At 44.7% G+C, this 23,804-nt stretch overlaps 10 protein-coding genes across 10 annotated transcripts; 6 read left to right on the top strand and 4 right to left on the bottom strand.

Moving 5' to 3' along the window:
• Positions 1–1,210: 1,210 nt before the first annotated feature.
• Positions 1,211–2,765, top strand: I203_102749 (uncharacterized protein; the record flags this gene model as incomplete). The annotated part of the gene is made up of 9 exons (XM_019147031.1): positions 1,211–1,476; positions 1,614–1,710; positions 1,781–1,889; positions 1,973–2,021; positions 2,130–2,161; positions 2,252–2,325; positions 2,419–2,515; positions 2,589–2,659; positions 2,742–2,765. The coding sequence occupies 9 exons, from the start codon at positions 1,211–1,213 to the stop codon at positions 2,763–2,765; spliced, it is 819 nt and encodes a 272-aa protein (XP_019003581.1).
• A 1,719-nt stretch (positions 2,766–4,484) lies between these two features.
• I203_102748 (uncharacterized protein) lies at positions 4,485–7,265 on the top strand (the record flags this gene model as incomplete). Its single annotated transcript, XM_019147030.1, has 10 exons — positions 4,485–4,722; positions 4,795–4,855; positions 4,974–5,282; positions 5,342–5,521; positions 5,574–5,878; positions 5,938–6,198; positions 6,260–6,559; positions 6,628–6,869; positions 6,936–7,154; positions 7,224–7,265. 10 exons carry the CDS (start codon positions 4,485–4,487, stop codon positions 7,263–7,265), a joined length of 2,157 nt encoding a protein of 718 aa, XP_019003580.1.
• A 602-nt stretch (positions 7,266–7,867) lies between these two features.
• On the top strand, positions 7,868–9,755 carry I203_102747 (uncharacterized protein; the record flags this gene model as incomplete). The annotated part of the gene is made up of 5 exons (XM_019147029.1): positions 7,868–8,481; positions 8,550–8,624; positions 8,746–9,237; positions 9,361–9,643; positions 9,711–9,755. 5 exons carry the CDS (start codon positions 7,868–7,870, stop codon positions 9,753–9,755), a joined length of 1,509 nt encoding a protein of 502 aa, XP_019003579.1.
• Positions 9,756–10,275: 520 nt separating this feature from the next.
• On the bottom strand, positions 10,276–11,857 carry I203_102746 (uncharacterized protein; the record flags this gene model as incomplete). The annotated part of the gene is made up of 9 exons (XM_019147028.1): positions 10,276–10,311; positions 10,479–10,546; positions 10,620–10,716; positions 10,791–10,885; positions 10,968–10,999; positions 11,063–11,117; positions 11,236–11,314; positions 11,443–11,533; positions 11,613–11,857. The coding sequence occupies 9 exons, from the start codon at positions 11,855–11,857 to the stop codon at positions 10,276–10,278; spliced, it is 798 nt and encodes a 265-aa protein (XP_019003578.1).
• Positions 11,858–12,655: 798 nt separating this feature from the next.
• I203_102745 (uncharacterized protein) lies at positions 12,656–14,005 on the bottom strand (the record flags this gene model as incomplete). The annotated part of the gene is made up of 9 exons (XM_019147027.1): positions 12,656–12,697; positions 12,769–12,845; positions 12,910–13,006; positions 13,089–13,159; positions 13,225–13,259; positions 13,324–13,381; positions 13,454–13,562; positions 13,630–13,726; positions 13,794–14,005. The coding sequence occupies 9 exons, from the start codon at positions 14,003–14,005 to the stop codon at positions 12,656–12,658; spliced, it is 798 nt and encodes a 265-aa protein (XP_019003577.1).
• Positions 14,006–14,607: 602 nt separating this feature from the next.
• I203_102744 (uncharacterized protein) lies at positions 14,608–16,049 on the bottom strand (the record flags this gene model as incomplete). The annotated part of the gene is made up of 10 exons (XM_019147026.2): positions 14,608–14,646; positions 14,717–14,793; positions 14,862–14,961; positions 15,017–15,093; positions 15,177–15,211; positions 15,266–15,305; positions 15,375–15,483; positions 15,561–15,657; positions 15,742–15,899; positions 16,005–16,049. The coding sequence occupies 10 exons, from the start codon at positions 16,047–16,049 to the stop codon at positions 14,608–14,610; spliced, it is 777 nt and encodes a 258-aa protein (XP_019003576.2).
• Positions 16,050–17,689: 1,640 nt separating this feature from the next.
• Positions 17,690–18,922, bottom strand: I203_102743 (uncharacterized protein; the record flags this gene model as incomplete). Its single annotated transcript, XM_019147025.1, has 3 exons — positions 17,690–18,095; positions 18,226–18,476; positions 18,548–18,922. The coding sequence occupies 3 exons, from the start codon at positions 18,920–18,922 to the stop codon at positions 17,690–17,692; spliced, it is 1,032 nt and encodes a 343-aa protein (XP_019003575.1).
• A 643-nt stretch (positions 18,923–19,565) lies between these two features.
• On the top strand, positions 19,566–20,692 carry I203_102742 (uncharacterized protein; the record flags this gene model as incomplete). The annotated part of the gene is made up of 4 exons (XM_065517175.1): positions 19,566–19,952; positions 20,037–20,307; positions 20,383–20,456; positions 20,564–20,692. The coding sequence occupies 4 exons, from the start codon at positions 19,566–19,568 to the stop codon at positions 20,690–20,692; spliced, it is 861 nt and encodes a 286-aa protein (XP_065373993.1).
• Positions 20,693–21,315: 623 nt separating this feature from the next.
• On the top strand, positions 21,316–22,142 carry I203_102741 (uncharacterized protein; the record flags this gene model as incomplete). The annotated part of the gene is made up of 4 exons (XM_019147023.1): positions 21,316–21,538; positions 21,608–21,823; positions 21,921–22,007; positions 22,081–22,142. The coding sequence occupies 4 exons, from the start codon at positions 21,316–21,318 to the stop codon at positions 22,140–22,142; spliced, it is 588 nt and encodes a 195-aa protein (XP_019003573.1).
• A 536-nt stretch (positions 22,143–22,678) lies between these two features.
• On the top strand, positions 22,679–23,709 carry I203_102740 (uncharacterized protein; the record flags this gene model as incomplete). The annotated part of the gene is made up of 4 exons (XM_019147022.1): positions 22,679–23,057; positions 23,129–23,449; positions 23,527–23,586; positions 23,648–23,709. The coding sequence occupies 4 exons, from the start codon at positions 22,679–22,681 to the stop codon at positions 23,707–23,709; spliced, it is 822 nt and encodes a 273-aa protein (XP_019003572.1).
• Between the last annotated feature and the right edge of the window lie 95 nt (positions 23,710–23,804).

The following is a 23,804-nucleotide window of genomic DNA, read 5'->3' as shown; positions in this document are numbered from 1 at the left end:
ATATGTGTCACTTGTACCACATCCATCATACATACATATATATCCTCATAATAACATACGAATTTATAATCGTACTATACGTCACTTGATTCCCTGCATTTTATATAAATGATATTTCATGTATGTCAATCCTATGTTATTCTAATATTCTACATATGTGGCGGATAAATCAGAGACAAAGGCTTGATTTACTGCACATCCGCGTTCTTTATCCTGCGAAATGTTTACATAGCGAGTGACCACCCGTCTCGGATCTTTTTAGCTTTCAAGTTGCCCATGGTCCACTTAGTTGCGATTCGCTCCATCAAATTTCTCGCCCGGCGAGATCGGCAGAGCTCCTGATTCCAGCCAACATATCATATGGCATCATGAGAATCACACATGGTTATCAATGCAATTCAATTCAGACTGTCCGTTCGATTCGTGTACGCCACACGCTAAATCGACCTTAAACTCATAACAAGCTCACTTTCACCAAGGATGAATTGATATACGACAGCCTCGTTCGTCATTCGGCATTCCCCCTCGTGCTCCTGACAGGTGAAATATTGTGAGTTGTGAAGATGCAAAAGGAATGAATGTAAGAATGAATCGATCGGCTTTGACCCTCTTGGCATTCACGGGTGACATGCAGTAGTGCGGCAGTGCGATAGCACCGTTCTTGCTCCATGTCGCTTTTCCTGCTCACTTGTAAAAGTTCGAAACGATGGTATATATCCATCGAGTAGGTAGAAATTCACCATGATATTTCAAAGTGATAATTGACAAGACAAGCCTTGAACGAAAAAATGTTTTAGCTAGTTTACCCTACAATTAGTAGTCTGACACCTCATGGTGTTATCTTTTCCACTGCATAGCACGAACAGGAGCACGATCGCCATATCTCACATCATAGTAGCATTGGGGTCACTTCATAGATAGGTAGAAATGGGATGTATGGGTACTATGGATACGATCTGGGTACTTCTTTTCTTTCAACTTCCACATTTCAATATCGAGAACAGGCTTTCATTCTCTTATTCTCTTTGATAAAATCGTCTCCATATCCCTATCAACTTTCATCCTCGATAGCCAGCTAAATCCTATCAGAACTACATACTATCCTTGTCACTCTTTTACAATCACATTCGTTCTCTCACACCCAGATCTTGCATTACAGTATCATCTGAAAGGCCTCTCTTAATCCTTACCTCAATACGAAAACCGAAACATGCGGTCCTCTCTATTCCCTTTCCTGCTGGCTTTCCTATCCTTCCTTCGGTTATCTCTCGCCTTCCCTTCTCTCACAACCTCGAAAGAAGAGGCCAAGAAAGAAGTATGGTCCCTCCCGATAGATCCAGCAGAATACAATCATCAAAAATACTCACAGTGTTCTACCAACGCTGAATGCTTTAGGAAAGGTCTCCCACCGTTGAAACCTGCAACTAAAACGAAGAGGAACGAGTTGAAACCTAGACAATCTACTGGAGTTAACGTGTAAGTAAACCCAAACTTCACCCTCACCTGGACAAGTAGTCATCCAAATGCACGAATTACAAATGATCATCACCAACTCAACGAACGATGTCAAATTTACTGACTTGTTTTTCTTTGTGGTTACTTCCGCCCAATAGGATTTCAGGTATCATCCAAGTACTACAAAATGGTTCTCCCATCGGATACGTCTCTGGTGCTGTCAATACCACTTATGGTGGATATGGATTTACCACTGTGAGTTTCGATTGTCCGTAAAGTCCAAATTCATGCCGTGTTGATCGAACATTCTTTTGGTCTTTGGCAGTCCGCGGCCAATGCAATGTCAGTATCATTCACTCCTAATGGTAATACACCTGTTACATTCACTTTGGCGGCTTCCCAACGACCTGCCGGGTTTCCTTATCTAGCTTCGGGTGAGTCAAAACACATCTTTTCTTTAAAAGTCGATCCAATCCAGCAGAGAGTTGAACTGATTATTCGATATGTGATGTTCTAGTTTATGGAGGTGGTGGAAGTGCGATGAATCTACTCGCAACCGATTATTCGTGAGTCATACCGCATCTCTTCCCTCCCAGATCTTAATTTATGTATCGTCAGAATCTTTCCCAGGAGATGATTAAATTTCTAATCTTAACTAAATGACAACTCCCCAGTTACACATTCATGACCGCTGCCAATGCCGTTAGTGAGTGGAAAACTTACCTCACCGATGATAGTCGAACGGTGTTGCCACTGGTTCTTTTTCACTGATAGCATATCACTTTGGTGATGATAGTCCCCGTCGGTCCTGCTGTAGCTTCGGCTTCCAATAATCGATTTAACAGAGCAACAGGAACGGAAACTTCTTTGGTGAGGGCCGTATACATTATAACCCGATCAAGTTATTTGACAGTGCGCCGTCTGGTTACATATATTCATCCTGCTTTTGTTTACCGATTCCAGTTCGTGTACACCGCATCAACACAAAATATCGCTGCGAGATGGACCAACACCGATAACACCCAGACGAATGCTATCATCATATACGATGTCAAGTTTGGTAAGTACAGTCATCGGTCAAGCACTTGACCTGCAATGAAACGACCGCATGGTGACAACAATGAATACATTAGCTTTGTTCTACTTGATCGGTAATTTCGCACAATTCCAAGCTAAATTCCCGAACGAAGGTGAATATATAGTTGTGAGTATACTCGTATCTCCGACATCTTCGATGATGTCAGAAGTATAGATTGACTGATTCTCGCCTTGTTGAATTCCGTAAGACATGGAGACTGATACCTCAATAAACGGATATACTCAACCAAATGGCTTCACTCTCTTTCCATATTTCTGAATAGACTTACGGGGGTATTACTTTGACTGTACCGGACACTCTTCTTCATTTCACGCACTTCCTTGGACACTCTTTCACATTATATCCCATCTGCATAGGACTATACAACGAGCCATACTCACTCAACATTGTTTCCATATTTCTATATCCATTCATCTTGTAGCACCATTTCCCATACTTTCTTTCCCAATTTCCGTTATGCCTTTTCCGGATTTTCTGCTTGCTTCTGATTATCCTTGTGTTGTGTTTCTCATCGCTTGATCATTAATATATGAAATAGACAGAGTAGATAGTAGATTAGCGTTCTGTCATCTTTAACGAGATAATCAATGCCAATCAAGTCATTGATGATGTCGAATTGATGACACAGGGTTCAGTAAGCCCGTGTTGAGCTAAAGTCGATTTGGGTGATTTGCGGGAATCGAATCCCGGATTAGTGTGTATATTCTGGTGTGCTGCGGTTGTATCTGATACCTGACATTCCTTGAGGGTATAATGTAATATTTCCCACATCACCGCTGTACCCGACAAGGTGTGTTTGTGTACTTTACTTACAGGTATGTTTTATGATCAATAAGGTCAATGGTCAATGGTCAAAGCTTCAAAATCAGGGGTAGGGAGGGGCCTGTGTTGATCTATCTCTGTCCATCGAAATTTCGTCATCGGTCAGTTTGCGCCCTTTCGTTTTGGCCTGCTTCCGAAGGTACAGTGCAACCACACCTGTTGGTCGATGATGTCCGCTTGACTTATTGCGTCGCAAAAATGACGAGGATTTAATGTTCACCTTGGATGTGAATGACGTGCATGCTTCGGTGGGAAATTATGAGGCGTTTAAGACGCGTCTCGGTGGGAAACGCGAGGATATGTGAATTGACGCGACTGAGTTTAAGCTCTCGTTGAGTGATCGACATTGGACATCCCGGACCTGAAAGAGTGGAAAATCACATTCACATTTCAAAAATAAAAAAAAATCACATCACATTTTAACATGCCTTAGCTGGTTTGCTGCTTGATACGTGTACTGTATTATGTATATCATCAGACACTAAAATCATGTGATGCAGCATTGCTAGGGGAGACTCCGCAGAGTAGCAGAGCAATAGCACAAAAAGCAGGAATAGCTCCAGGGGGTTTTGTATGGGTTTATGGGCGTATGACGATCTGTACGAGTACTCCTTTGGCTTTTCCTATGGCGCTTTTATTGTTAACCTCAAGATCTCCTCCTAGCCAGTCACATCGTTTAGATCAAAATGTAATTTAATTATAGAAGGGGACGTGCTTGTACCACTAAAGTAAAGTCATCATAAAGTAGATTATCCTTCAACTTTCTTTTCCCTTCCACAACCACCACCATCTCTTCATCGAGACCATTCATATATCGTACAAAGAATTGAATTCTTCCTTCCTTCCTTCCTTCTCCTCTTACAGTGGGACTTGTAGTGATACGTATCTTGGCAGGCTAAGATAAAACGAAAACCGACGATCCCTTCATTCATTCAACTGAATTCAATTCAGTTGGATAATAAACCAGGTAAGACAATACGAAACCGAACGAAACGAAACGATCAACCATAACCTCCTATCCGCGACAAAGATATAACCCATCCTAAACATATCAGATAGATTCCTTTCTCTTTCACCGACTCGTAATCATCTGAACGACACGATCATCATGATATCATCAACGACCACGACGATTTACGCGCTTCTGTTGTCCTCGATATCTGTTGGTGCGGCTGGAGCTCATAACAGATTCGGAGTAGGAGCACACAGAAGACATCACGCTAGAGCTGCTGCCGCCACTACCACTTCTGTGGAACGATCGACGTCTGTCGAGCAGATAACAAGAGAGAAAAGAGAAGATGAATGCACATTGGGTGCTTGGAAATGTGTTGGATCGGTGTTACAGCGTGAGTAATCGGCTCATCCGAAATCAATACAGGATGCGTAGCTGACAGGTGGAGCTGGGTTGTTTCGTTTAGGGTGTTATAATGATCAATGGAATTTCGTCACGAATTGTACTGGAACTGATATCATCTGCTCGTAAGTCAAAGTCAATCATCTATACTCCCAAAAATTGATCAAAAGGATAGACCTCCCTTGGCGTTAGATCGTCATCTATTCACGTGGATACCAATGCTGATCCTTTTACGAATCTTAGTGACGGGCTATACACCACCGGATGCGTATGGACATGGTCAGTCGAGCAGAACGACGACGCCAACGAATCAGCAACTTCTTCACCACCTTTCACTTCTTCCATTACGGTCACTCCTACCTCTTCCGCTTCGGACTCATTATCAACCTCGGCAGACGTACCTTCGGTTTCGATAACCAACGTGAACCTTGCTGTCGAACCTACTGCTACTGCTACACCTGAAACCGACGAGGAATGCGATGAGGATGATGAGGATCAAGACGAAGATGACGATGATGAGTATTGCGATGATGATGATGATGGAGCTTGGGAGTAGGTTGCTCGTATCAGTCCACTGGGACAGAATAGAAGCTGATCAAAATGGCCAATAGGGAATACATGTCTTCCGCTACTTCCGTGCCTTCTACTACTGCTACTTCAGCTACATCTCTATCGACTGCTGCTGCCTCATCACCAACGTCTGCTATCGGAGGTGAATTGATCGCTGGTGGTGATGAAGATGACGATACCGAAGGTGATGAAGAAGAATGCGATGAGGACGACGAAGAATCGTTAGTGAACGTTTGAACAAGCTCGATCTTTTAGCTGACCACTTAACGGCAGCGTTGAAACCGATTCCGCTTCTCCTGCCACCACTGCTTCCGCCACAGCTACTTCCATCATAGGCGGACAGCTCTGGGCTGGTGAAGGAAACTCGGCTCCTACCTCGACCCACGATTGGTATTCATGGGACTCTGCTTCAACAACCAGCCAAGATTGGGATACATGGGATCAAGCTACCGCTGCACCTACTTCGACTAATCAAGACTGGAACAACTGGGACCAAGCCACTTCTACCGCGTCTTCCAGTCGGGGTCACGGAAAAGGAAAAGGTCATAAATCATCCTCCGCCGATTGGGCCGCCTCAAGTGAGTTACAACCAAATCTGATCTCCAAGGATATCGGATAGCTAATGTTCTTTTCTTAGCTTCATCATCATGGGATCAATCAGCAGATGTTGGTGGGTCTAGTGACAAGTGGTCAACCGCTACTACAACCAATTCATGGGATGACTGGTCCGGACAAGCTACAGCTTCTTCTGCTGCATGGGGCCAATCCGGGAAAGTATCAGCTACGGCTAGTGCATCAGCTTCCGTCTCGTCAAAATCAGGAACAAGCAGTAATCACACTTCCAGCTCGCCTTCTGGATCGTACAGCTCTGCACCCCATTATGTCATCTACGCTGACAGTCAGTCTGCGTTCCTCTTCCTTTTCACGCTGAAGAGGGTAAGCTGACCAATACTGCATAGACTGGTTGACAGAGATGCCCTCTGTGGATGTTTTGTCCAACTTCAATCGATTTATCCTCGCATTCTGGATGACCGATAGTGGAGCCGTGGACAACGCTCAGTTCTGGGAGCAACTCGACTCAGATACTAGACAACAAGTTCTCACAGAATATCACAATGCAGGAATCGCTTTGATGGTTTCTGCCTTTGGATCGACTGACTCGCCCACTTCCAATGGTGCGGATCCCGCTCAGACTGCTCAGAAGTTGGCCAAATGGGTTAAGGATTATGGATTGGACGGTGTTGATATCGATTATGAGGGTGAGTGGAACCTTCTGGTTGTCTCTCGGATTAGTTGATATACTGAACATGTGTGATTCATGGTTTAGACATGTCCGCCATGAACTCTGCTAAAGCTGTCGCATGGTTGGTCACTTTCCAAAAAGAATTAAGAAGTTTACTTCCTTCACCATATATCATCACCCACGCACCTGTCGCACCATGGTTCACATCTGCCAATGATTACTCAGATAAAGCCTATGTGGCAATTCACGAACAGACCGGTGATGGAATTGATTTCTACAATATTCAGTTCTACAATCAAGGTTCAGGGGTATACGAGGACTGTGATGTAAGTCCTTCTTCTTTGGTTCTTAGTGCACGATGTAGCAATACTGATGGTCGATGAATCACATAGTCGCTCCTTTTCAATTCAGGAAACGATTGGCCCTCTACCTCGGTATTCGAGATTAATTCATCTGCTGGATTACCCCTCGATAAGATCGTCATTGGTAAACCTCTTGATGAAGGTGCCGCGGCGAACGGTTTCATCGACGCATCTTTATTAAGCAAGTGTGTTTCCCAAGCTCAGGCGAAAGGTTGGAATGCAGGTGTCATGTTTTGGGAATGGACTACTGTAAGCTTTAATCGGTTCTCTTTCATAGGGGGAAGGACACGAGCTGATGGATTCTTTTCGATTTGATAGTCTGCACCTTCGATCATGGGTACAGTGAGAGGAACCAACTGAACCTGATTAGAGCAAAATCTTCATGAACATCACGATCATTTACGATTCAACCTTTTCATCGAACACCAATCAATAATCTTTGTTGTATATACCCTATCTTATTTCCATTATTGAACGGATCAAACGGAATTTATCGCTGTCCCTCTTTGTTTTTCTTGGTCATTCGAGAATACTACATACATATCACCGGCATTGATATACTGCACATATACATACATACATAGACGGATAGAATCTGTCGATCAGGTTAGAGCCCCCTGATGGGGCAGAGATAATTAGAAATTATCGATTCTACCCTCGAGAAACGAGCTTGATGCTCTGAATGAGGCGATGTCAGTTACGATCTTGATGATTTAATGTGTAGTTATATATGTTACGATGATAAACGTTCTTTATAGATAATCCGATGCATTGCATGTTTCGTACTCTAGCATGAAGCGACTGCATTAGGTATGATAACGAGTGACACATACCGAATTAAATCCACGTGTAATCTGTGATGAAACTCAGCTTGCCACTCACTTGATCTCAGCTCAGACCGACTTTTCTCCTACTTTCACATTATCATTCATCACTGATCATCCCAGCATACAACCTAAAAGATGGCAACGGTACATCCATCGCGAATGGGTCTTGTCCCCGCTGGATCATCACGGGCTTCAGCGCCCACGAACGGAGAAGGATCGAACAGCCGTGAGGAAGAATTGAGGAGGAAGTTGATGGACAGGAAACGAGGTGGGGATGATAAACGAGACAGGGACGGCGATAGAGATGAACGACGGGACAGGGATAGAAGCCGAGATAGAGATGAAAGACGAGAAAGGGATGGTGATGGTGGTAGAAAAGATAGGGATAGAGATAGAGCAAGAGACAGGGATGGAGAGGGATTCAGATCATACGAGTCTAGACGAGATGAACGAGATCGTCGCGACAGAGATAGAGATAGAGACGGAGGCAGAAGAAGGTCAGTTGACAGAGAAAGAGAAAGGGATGACAGACCAAGAAGAGCTTCACCATCTTATAACGCTTACGATGCCAATGCGCCTCCGCCTCCTAGCGGTAATGGCGCAGGATATGGATATGGAAGAAGAGATGATCTACCTTCTGGACCACCCGGTATGCCCCCTCCATGGGTACCTAAAATGCAATCTTCGCAGAAGCCCAATTGGCAGAATCCCCCGCCACACCAAAGATTTGGTAATATGGATCTTGAGAGGTGAGTGATTGGTTCGCTTTCAATTCTAGTAAAATCCTAAAAAGGTCAAAGGCTAATTTCGTTGTTAGACGACGCCAAGAACGTGAGAACAATCCACTATCAATTTGGCCTGAATCGCCTAAAAGACCTTATCAGGATGAAGAGTGAGTAAAGTCACGCTTCCAAATGATCCCCCACTTTCATCATTGCCATAACTCCCTCATCCCTCGCTCTGTCTTTACAAAATTTTGTACGCTTGGTATACTGACGATATCGAGTAATTAGCGAACTCGAAGCGGAACGTAAAAAGAACAAGTCCAAATCGAAATCATCTAAACACAAATCCAAATCAAAGTCATCTAAACACAAATCGTCAAAACATCGATCATCCAAAAGATATTCCGACGAATCTTCTTCAGAAACCGATTCGGAGGAAGAGGAGAGACGCCGAAGACGACGAAAAGAGAAGGAAAGAGAGAGGAGGAAGAGGTACGATTCCGAAAGTGTATCTGACTCAGAGGAAAGGAGGAGGAAGAGAAGAAGGTCAACGGCTGGGGATGAGGAGGAAAAAGAAGAGGATCTGGCAGATCAATGGGTCGAGAAAGGAGGAGAAGTCGTTTTGATCCCTAGTGAGAAAGATAAACAGAAGATCGAAAGTCATTATTATAAATCCCCCGAGAAAGTCGTTCAAAAGAAATTGGAAAATGAGAGTGATGATGAGGAGATCGGACCTCAGTTGCCTACTGAAGCTAAAGAGAAAGGAATGGATAGATCAGCGTGAGTATTTTGACCTTCTCTGCATTCCTCTTACATATCGCTGCACACGATTGTGTAAAGCATTTACCACATAATTTTCAATTCTTTTGTCGATTGGATGATGTGCTGACTCTTCGTTCACAGCTTCGCCCACATGAGACCAGGAGAAGGAGAGGCGATGGCTCTCTATGCCGAATCAGGACAACGTATCCCCCGACGAGGAGAAATCGGTATGGAAGCTTCTACTATTGAAAAGTTCGAACAATCTGGATATGTAATGTCTGGATCAAGACATCAACGTATGAACGCTGTCCGAATGAGAAAGGAGAACCAGGTGATCAACGAAGCTGAGAAGAGAGCGATATTGAAATTGCAAAGAGAAGAGAAGGAGAAGAAAGAGGGTATGATCATTACTCAGTTCAAGGAGGTAAGTGTTTTCATCTAGGTCTTAGACACAAATGATCATGTGCTGATATGATAATCTGATTTTGCAGATGATGGAAGAGAACCTCAGGAAACAAGGTATAAATCGACCCTAAATGTATTGATATCCGTCAACATTGGCAGGAAATATGCATCTTCGATATCAGGCTGCTTGCCTGAGCAAAACTACTGATGCTGCGTGACACTCGCACGATAATTAATAATTACCAGTTTGGTCCAACTAAATGCGAGATACATATATTGGGCAGGCGCAGTTACCAGGTAATACCTTCAATGCACTCTTCGAGTACTCTGTTGACGATCATCCTTTTTAGCATACATGAGGCTGATGTACAAGCATGAATTGACTCCGGGCAGGTGTGTTTTTAGGTAAGTTGCGTGAGGAACCACATACATCTCAATTGTGTTAGTCAATCGCCTCTGTTATTGTGACCGATCCGTGAGATATCACTAATGCACCGTTTGAACGGTACAATTGTACCCGCCAGAAGAATTACTTTCCGAATTTCAAATGTCTGCATGGAATCCCCGGTATATACTGGGACTCAATGTCCAATGCCCAAAATGAAGTCGCACACTAGGGAGAGAGTGAAGAAGCAAGCTTGACCGTTGTGTCTAAGGCGGACTGGGTAGGGTGGCGAATTTGAGCGTCTAGTGGAAGATAAGCCGAGAATCAGTCACTAAATATGGTGTATAGGATCGGATAGAGCGGTTTGAGGGTTGAGAGTTGATAGTCGTGCGCTGTAACATGCGCAGGAGCAATGACACCCCCCATGGTTCCTCTTATTCCTCGATCGTGTTAGGTTAATGTCACTCACCATGATTTCTCCGTATTGACCAAATGAAGATTTGAGTTCGGGTCCATCTCCAGAAAGTACCAATAGATCTACGCACGATAAGGCACCGTTATAAACTTTTTCGGGATCGCTTTAATGGATCTGAGACCGATATTGACTTACTGTTACGAAGATAGGAGACAATCGCCACTGGGACTGCGGTCCCATCCGAATTGACCCATTGAGCAGTGATCTCCAATGTATCAGGATCGACCACCCACTACATTGTACGCATTCCCATTGATGATCATTAGTAATGCGAGCAAGTCAGAACCGATCGCGAGAAACACTCACAAGGGTGGTTTCTGTCCCAGCCGAATTGCCCGGTTCTTCATTCTCAGAATCATAATAAGTGTCTGATGGACCTGTGTAAGCTGGACCCGAGGGATCTAGAAAAAGGAATATAAGCTATGTGGGCGAACCGAATTGGGTAATATATCTATATGACATGAGCAGATGAACTCAACATACGGTCGATCGAACCTGCTGTTAAGGTGGCATAACTATCCGACGCAAAATTATATCATCAGCTTTGGCAAGGATCTCGAGTAAGAGACTGGCCGTACCTGACGCTTCCCGATTCTAGATCATATTCTGTTCCATCTGCAGGTACGCTCATCACTGCAATAGGAGATAGGTCATCAGTGTCCTCCACTCACAAATCAATGACGCCAATGAATGAAGGGTTGTATCCGATGAGAGAAGCAGCGCGTTACAAGATCAAGGATGAAAGACTCACAAGCAGCGATATAGGGGAAACCACTTGGTCTTTCTGCCGAAGAGATGGTGAATGTGAATGGATCAGCCGCGTTGGTATTCTCCACTTAAGACGACTTAAGACACGCTCATTGCCTGAGTTGGATCCTAAAGTATAGTTTTCGTCAGATAGCAACAAGTCAGTCAGGTGACATAAAACGCAGTCTGGCCATGTTGAATTATCACTTACATTACTAAACGTCAGAGCAGGACCCGCAAAATTTGCGACCCAGCCGTACTCTTGTCCGGAGTCACTCGTAACTTGAATAGCAGTAAAGGTACTGGACGATTACGCAACATTGTGATCAGCAAATTACTCATCTCCCTTGAATGTCGGACAAGGAAGCATGTCGAACCTACCGAGGGAACCCTGCAGATTGACGAGGAGCTAAAGCCCTTATAGCTGATCTCCTGTGGGGTCTGATCAATGATTGACCGGTGCGTAGACATTCCGCATTGGTCGAGCACCTTTTAATCTGAGGTGAAGCAGAAGTTCGATTGAGATCATTCCAAAAAGGTCTTTCGTTGACTGACCTTGTGAGGGCAGCACTTGAAAGCCCCAAGAGGCCTATTAGGAGGTACAAGACATAAATCGATCTGAACATCATCCTCGAGCAGTTGAGTTTTTGAATCGAATTGTTGCTTCAACAGAAAACGACTATATAGGAACGACAATCAAGTGAAATAATGAATGTAGCTTTTGCTGTATGAATAAATTGCTATATATCGGTTCACTCTCTTCTCATGTTGATACATCCCCAGTCAGTGACTGACACAAACATTGCGTTAGGTATGGTTCTACTCATGTCCACCTAGAAATATTATGCATCTCATTGGAATGGGAAAGACCTATAGGTAGGCCTGAGCCAAGAGATGTGATGTCGTAATGTTTGTGATGTTCAGTACAAACCCTGTTTGTTCAGGTACCCGGTGATAAACAACCAAAAAGTCTGTCAGACTAGCTGGAGCTGTCAAGCATTTCAATCAAATCGTATTCATGCCCAGAATGAATAGTCACACTAATAGCATAAAAGTCCTGTTTCGGTTCCGGAATCGGCATAGCATCCACATGTGAATCGAGCAACGACCTGCCGTCAAGTGGAAAGTCCTACTGAGAATATCCCAAAATTTCGGTGTCATCGCTTAACTTTGTAGGCATAGCTCTTGAGCTCGCGTAGATGCCATATCGTCTTAATGGCTGGAATTGTACGCCATCACAGCTGTATCAATTTGAACCCACCCAGATTGGATGGCTTATTCAGTGATGAGATAAGTCAGGTTGATCCATACTGCAGTGCAGCGCAATCTAAATATACAAACAAGTGGTCCGTCGTAACAAAAAGGTGTTATACGTTACAAACTATTGCTGATTTTGTCTATCCCATACTCGCTAGACTGACTATTCAACGGATCCACTGGCCGGGGGAGCGACCAAGGTAATAGGTCTATTGTTGACCATTGTCCGTTTTAGCATAGATCAGTTTCAAGTACAAGCACAAACCAAGCGACAACTCACAACTATTTGAGGGTTCGCAGACGAAAAGGAAGATCGGAAAGCGGCAAAATTGACAGGTGATATCATTCCCAAACCATCTGACCGACGACATAATTCAGCAAGGATACTGCTGGAATCGATACTTATGTATTTGCAACTCACATCCACCTTGGCCTACATAAAAGATGGTATCTCGTACACTTCCATCCGTGTTTGTCCATTGAGCTGTTATCTGATTTGTGGCGGAGTTGTAGAAAAACTGAATAATCGGTCAAGCAGCCATGCTTCAGCAAGAATTCATCACCATTGATATCATCAGAAGAAGATTGGCAGTCACTTACCACATCTGTCTCAACCCCTTGATTCCCTCGGGGTTGGAAGGTAGTAGGTGTATTTTGGGCTTTTCCTCTGACTACACACCGTCCCCACATGATTTTGAGCTATCATATAGTTCTGTAGAATGATGAAATCGCTCACCTTCTGAGGCAGCACCTACAAAACTGGCATATGAGCTATATGTGAAAAGCATTTCAGTACCGTATCAAGATAGAGCCGTAGGCCAAAACAGTGACTTACCGGCTTGCACTTGAACCGGTACCCCCCATATTGGCAGTAGTCGCCCCTCCGTTGAATCCTGATTCGGAGGTACAACTATTAGCAACCACTCTGAAGCCCCTACTTCCCGTGCTTTCGCGAAGATACTTACCAAGACCGAAATAGGGGTAGGCTGCAGTTCGAGTACCCGGTGAGATCGTGAACAGTACAGGTCCGTTATCGCTCGGACCGAAAGATACCACGAGAGCATTGTTCAAATCCTGCAGAGAATGAATGTAAAGAATTGAGCTGAGCAGGAACCACAGGATATCATCTGCGGATACATACCGTAGTGACGTCGTATATGTTTGCTTGATTCAGAGTTCGGGAAACGTATCCTGATGAATTGGAATTGGCATCGAGAATTTGAATAGCTCCGGTATACCTAATGTGCCAGATAGTCAGGATGAGTAAGCGTGATATTTTTAGTGGGCCTTAGACATCGCACCTACATCGGCGGAACGTTTGATTGACGAGGTCTAAGGGCACGATTTCTGGTATATCGCCTTGTGGGTTTGAGCAGAGGCTGACCTATTTTCATACACTCCGCATTGGTGGAACATTGTGATTTGCTCTTCCGATCACCTGCATTAATTGGGTTGAAGGAGTAAACCGAGGTGAGGCATAAGAGCGCGAAGATCGTAAAGAGTCGGATCGTCCACATGTCGTATAGATGGATGATGTACTATCTAGGCGGTCTGATGATGAGCTCATCTCTCTCTGAGCTCGAGGTCTTTATATATATATCCTTCTGACGGACAGCGTCTACCAACCGACATGGGAAAACTGTACAAGGGCATTTAGTAGATCTGCAAGCGGGAATTTAAGCTGCTGAGCCATGTTTCAGTACTGTAGTGTATCTTAGCCTCACGAACCCGCGATCTTGCTTCGGGATGCGTTATCCGCGGGTACATTCACAATCTTATCTGGGCTCACAACACACCGTAGGACTGATTGCAATGTGGACGGATGCAGAACTGAGACATTTCCAGGCCTGATCGCGGAGCTCTAGGGGATGGCTCTGAGCTTATCGACACCTCGGTCCCCAGGATCAGTCCACGTAAAGTTTCAATACATTCTACACAATATACCCAGAATGAGGAAATAGAGGGAATCGAAATGAAAGTAAAAATATGTAATTGATGGGCGAGACTGAATTGAGAGGCGGGACTGCCTTTCTCGTTCCGAAAGAGCATAGCCCAATGGATAGACCAGGCAAGGTGTGTATAAGGACTTGGTGTCAAGGGCCAAATCATGTTTTACACCTCAGGAGACAGGAGAGGGGAGAGTGACATACTTGAACGTCTATCAGAGTAAGCTACGTTATCAGCCTATCGTTCTTCTCAAGATATTCACAGACAAAAGAAGGACTGACCACTATCTGGGTTGAAGCGGAATCGAAATCTTGTGTGAACGCCTGATAATCGCTTTGGGCAATCATCCCGAAACCGTCTATAAGATATCGTCTCTCATCAGCCACCCATGACATGAGATTGTTTATGCGTGAAGCCACCGCTCACAGTTCTGTCCACTTCCATAAAAGAATATAGTATCTTGCTTGGAACTGTCCGTGTTGGTCCATCGTCCGGTGATAGCCTGAGTTGCAGGATTATATAGGAACTGAAGACGTTTTGTCAGTAATAATCTTTACTTGATATGCGCAGTGGCAACTTACGATGGCGGTCTCCTGCCCACCGTATAGGCCACGAGTGTTTTCAAGACCTTGATCATCAGGTTGAGCGGTTCCGGAGACTGTCATGTCCAAGACAGCATATCAGTGCAAAAGTCCATCGTCAAAGGCAAGGTTGACAAAATCAAGCCTACGGAAGACTTACTCTCTCTTGAGATACCCGACAACAATGCGAATGCGCTATAAGGAAGAGTCAGTCATGGCTCGTACTTCGTTTTCAAGAGATGTACGAACCTGGAGCCAGAGCCAATATTGGAAGATTGATCATTGAACGCTGAGAATTCATGGTCAGATCAGGACAGACCCTTCGCGCTGCGATTGATTTTGGGGATTATAATCTTACCGCCACCAAGATAGGGATAACCACCTTGTCTGTCATTGGAAGATATAGTGATTGTGAAAGGGTCGGACCCGTCTTGCGAGAAGAGCAATGATACCGCGTTGTATGCGTTCTGCATCGCACAGTACGAGTCGCCTTCAGTTTGTGCCAAAAACCAATCGAGAAGGGGCTCGTCCGAGCTTTACTCGCCGTGGTGAGATCATAGCCTCCATCCGCATTGATGTTTTTCGAGATATACCCTATACTATTCCCATCAGAGTTGAACACTTGAATACCCCCAGAGTAGCTAGTGACCGAAATCAATGATTAATCTGATGTTTCACCATTGCGAGGTCTATGTTGTGTGGACCCCAAGCGAAGATGAACCTACACTTCTGGTGAATCTGATTGACGAGGTCTAAGGGCCCTGGTACCCGTTGCTCTTCGAGCACGTTTCAACAATGGTAAACCTTTTCTCAAACATTCTCCGTTGGTACTACAAAGTGATCTCTTGAATGGTAGGCCTCGTGCTGATCTTCTGTTGTTGACCTATAGGTCTCGCTCGCTCCCTCTCCTAGGCAGGGCTGAAGGGGCGGCTCGTGCTCCAACTAAACGATGATCCTGAACATTTGTAGGTTGCGCCAGAGTACAGACCAGCAAGAGAAGGGCGAAGAAGGAGAGAAAGCAACTTTTGACCATTTTCGTGGAAAATATGTGTCACTGTGTAAATGATGGAGATTTGCAAAGGCAAGGAAGTATTTACTTCGGTGCAACGTCGACCTGGCATTGGAAATATATAAGAATGAGCCTCGAGTCACCTCTCCATGTTAATGCCACACTATGAACCGTTCGTATAATGAGGCTTGTGGTCATTGTTTGCAGAAGTTGCGGACCGAAAAAGCACACGCGAAATGGATCAACATCACGAGAGACATTCCTATGCTGCATGCATGTCAAGAGTCCTATCGGATGGACAACCCTCTCCGTGCCTGCACGTCATCAGATAGGAAAACATTTCATTTAAGCTTCCTGGGTATGTCGCCTCATTTACGGCACTGTTTGCTGACTTTTTTTGCTGCAGATAGCCTGCGGATCCATCAGTCTTTGAGCTACCGCAGGAGACCTTCCGTTGCGGATGCAGACAGAGATAGGAGAGATTACATGGAGGTGCAAGATATCCTCATTCGCCAGAACAAAAAAAAAAGGAACATGTAAAGCATAGATAGGTGGTCATAGTAATGAGATGATGACCGTTTTGAGCACTCCAACAGCGCGACCTAGCTTATAAGATTCGAGTGACCAGTCGAAGTTTTCCCATATCCGCAGCCAGTCGAACAGATCAATCTCTCTTGTTTTGTCGGTGTACTGAAAAGAGGTAAGCACTCACCACAGCTCTGGAGTTCAGGACATTGCCAAAATTCTGTTTGTATGTAGCATTGTGGGAATTCGATTCCATCATCACGTTCAACCCCCCTAAGACATCTGCCAACCGCCATAGGTCAGTAGGCTCATAAGCACAGAACCTAAATGTGATTGTGTAAGACTTCCGAACGGTACTGTCGTTGTTCACAGCAATAAGATCTTTGACGATATTATTTGTGACAACCCACTGTATGATAACGAATTTAGTCGAAGGATTCTATTTCAACTGTACAGTACGGCATAGCACCTCTTACACGAAGACAGGCAAGGAAACGAATACAAGTGTTTTGGAAAACCACTCTCAGAATGGCACGGTTCGCCCGAGGCAACTGGATTCGAGAAGCCACAAGGCTCCCAATACATTTCCTTTCGTCCTTGGGAGATTATATGATTGATGGAACCAGATCGCGGTTATGTAAAGGGTTATATGTACGTAGGTGACGAAGGAACATGACTGGCGGGGCTGTTAGCTGCAGAACCAAACAAATGGAACACGCCCCTCTTATTGTGCCTTGCACATCACACGGTTGTTCCTGATATTCGGTTCCGCATCTCGGCGCCTCAAGCTATCAGTTGTTTACATGCTTAACTCCATGCATCGCGTATGGTAAATAGGAACAGTCATATCATAGTATAAACAGCATATTGCAGGTGGACCTTGTATCTCCAAAGAAAACAGCTATCGGACGTATATTTTGTATTGATGTTGATGATGTTGATGGAGAATGACCAGAAATATCAAAGAATAATAAAGTGTAATTGTATTTATTGTATACAAAAATCGAAAATTACATAACTAGTCTACCAACTGACACCAAACCGAACAAACGCGGGATTCGTATATGAATTGTTTACTATACCAAATTAGAATACAGTCCTTTCAAGGCAAATGGATACGAAAGATGAATTCTCTTCCTTCAGACCCTCATTCCTATACCCATGCCCATATTTATTCCATTCCTTCCCCAACCCAACTCATGTCGACCATCATCCACCATCTTGGTATCATTCCAAGGTATACCCGCTCTTTTCTTTACATGCACCGGTTTAGCCGTAGGACCAATATCTATCCCTCCTTCCCCGTTTGGCGCGCTAGCCTCAGTGGGGGGCATCCGAAGGGTGTAAAGGGTCTCTTGATCATACAAGTGCCTTTTGGCTTGAAACTCTTTTCGCAACGATGCTGAGGCAGAGAAACTGTACGTGGAATTGCGTCGTTTGATCTCAGGTTTGGGGTCTTCCGGACGCTGTATCGTTGAGCTGGTTGACCAGGCTACAGAGCCTTCCAGGGAAAGAATAGCCGGTGAGGGCAGGATGTTGATCATGCTAATGAGATCGGACCATCAGCTGATATCCCCGATTACATACATTGATGATGATATAAAGCTATGTGCCATATGTTGAATTTTGATCCTTGCCAAGGGATGAACACCCAAATACTGAGACACATACTCACCTGGCAAATTCATGTTCCACTTTCTCGGTTACTCCAACGACCCCACTGACAGAAGGCATTAGTATACCCCAAAAAGCTCTTTCCAGACTTTCTCTAGCAGCTTCGACCCATGCCCAAGGGTTGAGACTGACATTTGTGGGGATATAATTGGCTTGAGGTGACTTGGGTGGATGAAAGAGGTGTAGTACTCTCGATGGCATCGGGGTCTCGCCATACGTCCATTCTCGTTCATGATTCGATTGCTTGTATATCTGGTGAAATCAATCAATATCAATGGTCTCATTGAATGCCTACTGGACTCTCGGAGTGATCTTCAACTCACTGTAGCTTCTCCCTTGGCCGGCTGTCTCACCAGAACCAATACATCCTCATTTACCTCTTCATTTTCCTCCTGTTCTTGACCCTTATCATTTTTCTTAGGTTTGAGAGACCTGATCGTACCTTTGGCAGTAAAGAAACTACCACCATCATCTGTCAAACCATCTAGCCATGGATCAGAGGAAGCTGTTTTATCTCCATTCGTACCCTTCATAGAACCTCGAATCATGTCTTGTAATCTTTTTTGCTGCGGTTTTGTGAGTGTGGTGGGAGTGAGGGAGTGCAGGGACATATCTCCCAATGATATACGGGCATCGTAACTTGGTGCTGGTTGGGAGTGATATGAGGGCGGTGGGATTGCAGGAGAAGATTCGGACATAGTAGAATATCGATCTGGATAGGTCACAGTACAGTAAAGTGCAGTATAGTTCAGCTTAGCGATGTTGATGATATTTTATATGTATATCGCAATATCAGATCGAGCAACAGAAGACGGACCAAAACAGGGACTGATGAGCAATCTGTCAACATTGTACAATCCGATTGTCTTTCTTTGCAAGATATATCTCACTTCAATCGGCAATCACCTTGCAGGATCTCTATACAATTCAGTTTCAAGTGGCAAGGAAACATCTCAAGCCACAGTCGCAATTCATGGGTCAGAGCAAAGTCTTCTAGTGTATATACGTGTGTATCTTTGCGTCATTCCCACCAAGGCACCAGTTCGGATGAAACACTCATGCACACGTTTGACTCATGTATACTCCTTTACCCAAGTACACCTTCCACCTCATGCATGCATCATCATCATTCACAACCGAGATGTGGACAGCGAAGGGATCCCAAGAACCCCATGATTACGTAAGATGCGACAATCCCTCGTTTTACGCGACTTGCACTGTCTTGAGCTAGCTCATGTCGACGACATGATCAAGGATTATTGTGAAGATATATAGCATATCATCCATTGCCTGTTATTTGACTTGTTGGACCATCCTCACACCTTGACCCCTGTCAACACGATGAGCTACACACCAGGCTCAGGGCCATCCAACGGTTATCCCATGATGATCCCTCAATCGTCGACTAACGCCGAAGGGACTTTCAATAGTCAACAACTACAGGGACAAGCTACGATGGTCAACCCGGCAGATCTAGCAATGATAGCTAGACAAGGATACTTGCAACAGCAACAGCAATTGGCCAATATGAACCAGCAGTACGGTGTTAGACAAACGTATGGGATGACACCTCAGATGCAGCAGGAACAAATACGCAGACAACTACAAGCTCAACAAGCTGCTGTCGCTGCGGCACAAGCACAGGCAGCGCAAGCTCAGGCTCAGGCGCAAGCTCAGGCTCAGGCGCAAGGACAGGGTCAAAGTCAACCAGGAAGGAAAAAGAGAGGGGTGAGTAGTGTATCTACCATCCCGTTGCTTCGCTATTCCTCATATTACAAATTAAAAGAGTAGGCTGACATTGCCTGTCGATAGCCAAAACCATCAGTCGGTTCTCAAATGATCGCCCGTCAAACAGGATCTTTTCAACCTCCAAACTCACAAGAACACTACATAAAAAATGCCATGGCTGTACCAACTTCCTCTCAACAAGCACAAGTACAAATCCCACCTCAAGGTGTTTCCGGAGAACCGGTCGAACCGTGGGCGGACGCTTTGGACGAATTGGATCCTAGGGAGATAGCTATGGGAAGGTTCAGGAAGCGACATGAGGTCTTGTCAGAAGTGTTCAGTCCGGATGCTATCAGTGAGATCTTGGTTGACAGGTTCAGTGAAACGAATACAAGAAAACTTACGGATCCTACTTTTTGTGTCATCACAGAGGACATCCCGAACGGTGAATACGATCCATGGGCAGGACTAGGTATGGATGGTGAGACATTAGAAGCTAAAGTGGTGAGTGACAATATACCTAATCTAGCTATGACCGTTTTTCCATCGCCTCACCTTCCACCTAACGTAGTGGGCATGTCCGAGTGCTGATTGTTCTACACACGAAACAGCTTGCATTGGAAAAAGAAAACGAAGAATTAGAAGCTAAGTCAAATACAATTATTGAGGATTTCAAGAAGAGATTACAGGATATAGATGCCGGTGTTGACGTTTCCACAACGACCGCTGTCGCGGCATAAGATTTTATGGAGGAGAAGGAAGGATATCTGTGCAGGATCTATATATATGAGTATGTACGAATAACTATGTTGATCACGGCCTCTCTTCCATGACTTCATGGATACTGATATCCTCCAGTCATGCGGCTTTTAATTCGTCCTCTCCTACACTCTGCTTTCCTTCTACTCTGCTCTTCTCAATTTCTCCTATGTACATTCTTGACCTTTTCTCCCATTCCGCCCTCCAGACGACTCTTCTTCCTTCTCGTCCTAATTCACCAATCTTCAGTTCGTCTTCAGGAGGATCGATAATTCAGATTACTCAAGTCTTGACTACATCTCCAGTCAATGTCGTCACGGAGTGCTAAATCGTTCGGCACTGATGCACCATTACTTGCCTTCCTCTGACATTTACACGTCCTTTATCCACATTCAAACACTAATAGAGCCGGCCTTGGACCTGGTGAAAGGTAGTAAAGAATGGCAATTCGTCATGCCCTGACCTCACTATATCCACATTGCAACCATACAAATATATATCAATGAGTCAACTGACGATTCTTATTTGATATTACATTCCTCTCAACCCACATATACTCACATCTCCATAACTCCACCTTCACACATTCTTACAATATCACGACATGCCATACAGAGCTCATCCTCCCGCACAACTCGTCCCCTACGATCCAAGACAAGAAGGATTATACATGGTCGCTGGGAAAGGAGATGGAAGCCCAAGGAAGGTCGTCGCGTATTATAGAGATGGCAGAGATCCAAGGTCAAACCGTTATCACGGCGGAATGAGAGGGGATATCTCGAGTGAGAGTAGTTGGTGGTCCAGCTCAAATTGGAGTGAAAATAGTGGTAAGTCATCCCATCACCCAGGAGGATATCTTGCGTACCATTGACTGGATGCTCTGATGTTCGACTTAGATTCCACGGCCAAATCAATGGGAGGTCTATTCTACAACGCATTGGCAAATATCCGAGATAGATTCTACGATAATCTCTATTTGAGCCCTCAATCCCGCAGATATCGCTATACTCGTCGTGCTCCTTCGACGAGGTCGTATTCCGACTCGAGTGAAGAGTATTGGAATAGATCTGGCTCGGAATCGTCTTCATCTTCTATTCCTAGTTGTTATACTTGTAAGTGTTGTCTGCCTAACCATCAATCTGTATGTGGCAGGTGGAAAGATGAACCTGGTAGTCTGACCTTCGCCCCCCATGCACTGCAATGATATAGGCTCTTCAGCCTCCGAATCCTCCTTGCCGGATAGATACAGAGTTCAACCTGAATTCATGTACCCAGTAAGATACAGAGAACATCGACGTGAGTAGTCTGACGTACAGTGCAACTTCTCTCGAATGATATTTCGAGGCTGACACGAAAGGTGATCATGTAGATCACCCAAGACCAAGATATGTACGCGAACGAGGTTTTTGGGAGAGGATCCTTGGCTGGTAGATTATCCTTACAACTCATACGTGGGTTGCACCGGTATGAGGCATACCTAGTGCACCATCTAGGTTCGAATGGGAGTGTATGTAGTCCACAATCATGTCCTATATTGACATCTCTTCCGCCTATGATCATGTATACAGTATCATTTATCAAGTGAACAGGGGCCTGCAAATCTCAAGCTCAAGCCAGTACTTGTGGTAGAGGGTTCGTGGGTTTGTACAGTATATACAGATCATCATCCTTTGTTTCACACTGCAGAGAAAAGTAAAAGCTTATCATATATCCTTTACGTTATCCTTTGAGACGTAAAATCGACCCCATTGGATCTTAGAGACACTATCAAAGGATGTACAGCACAGTGGATCTTATCATCTGGATCATTGCGTGTAGCGTATCAAGAGGTCCTTACGACAATTTTTCAATGGATTCAGGGTGGATAGCTTCGTCTAGATTTCTTTGCTCTCGCATGTTGAATCATTTACGGTCACATATTTCAAAAGTACAAAGAACGAAGCTACAGTGTCTAGTAGATCCCCGAGATGGCTCTGAAAGATAAATGGGATGAACGTAAACATGAAAAACACCACAAACGATCGGGATACTTCAGAGAGTACGAAGATCCTAGATCTCCCAAGACCGCAAGATCACCAGCATACGATGGTTATCTCACTCCCTCAAGCTCTGAAGGGCGATACACAGATGATTCCACCAACCCAAGAAATTCTAGGGAAGTAGTAGTGTCGTCTAGCTCTGATCGATCGGGTTACTCGGGGTATTCGGATTCTTCTTCTGGTAGCAGTGACGATTCAATTTCTGCTCCACAGATGAGGAGGACAAGGGGAAGAAGAGCGTATTCCAGTGATGCTTTTTCATACCCAGAGTCCGTCACTTCTAGCTCAGAAGGAGAAGAGATATCGAGTGAGTAACACGTGTGCTTGTTGTCCAAAGTCAAGGTCATGTGGTTATGCTTAATGATCGATGATTATTAGGTGTCTCAAGATCATCAAAATCCATCAGCACAGGCAGCCCTATATCGCCCAGACAACCCTATCCTGTATATGAAGGGTCCCCTCATTCTTCCGTTAGCTCTCCAAGCAATATCAGGGGAACTCAATCCAGCTCAGAGGAGATGACAGGATATTCAGATGAACCTTCTCCTATCAGTAAGTACCTAGTACGCAAACCGGTAAACTGGGCCGGTGTAACCTGTTCTGTTGAGTTGATCGAAGGGATCCTACTGACAGACGGTCTATCTTCCACTATCGTAGCGAGGTCCGATAGAATACATGTGCGGCCCAAAGGCAGACATGGTAAGTCATCGATCGATTCATTTACTGGCGATATTCATGTTAAATACGAAAATGTGTCACCGCGACTCCGAAAATAGACGAATCTGAATACTCTGGTAATACTGGTCACTCACCGACTTACGGCAACAGGGCGAGATGTGAGTACCTGTGTGTGATCCTATTATACAGCTTGCTGATAGTTTGTACTCTATATTCCAGTCATGGGTATGATTGGAAAAGGGCTGGACAAAGTCGCTCAAACTGTCGGTGGAAGACGATGAATACTGGTCAAATCTGTGAAAGGCCTGAGGGCCTTCCTCGCTCGATTCCGCATAAGAACCCTGCCAGAGCACTTCTGATCAGCACTGTAATTTTT

This window comes from Kwoniella mangroviensis (genome assembly GCF_000507465.2).
Source record: "Kwoniella mangroviensis CBS 8507 chromosome 1 map unlocalized Ctg01, whole genome shotgun sequence".
In the NCBI taxonomy this organism is placed as follows: Eukaryota; Fungi; Basidiomycota; class Tremellomycetes; order Tremellales; family Cryptococcaceae; genus Kwoniella; species Kwoniella mangrovensis.
Note: the sequence above shows the minus strand (reverse complement) of the source record. Positions and strands in the feature narration are given on the sequence as shown.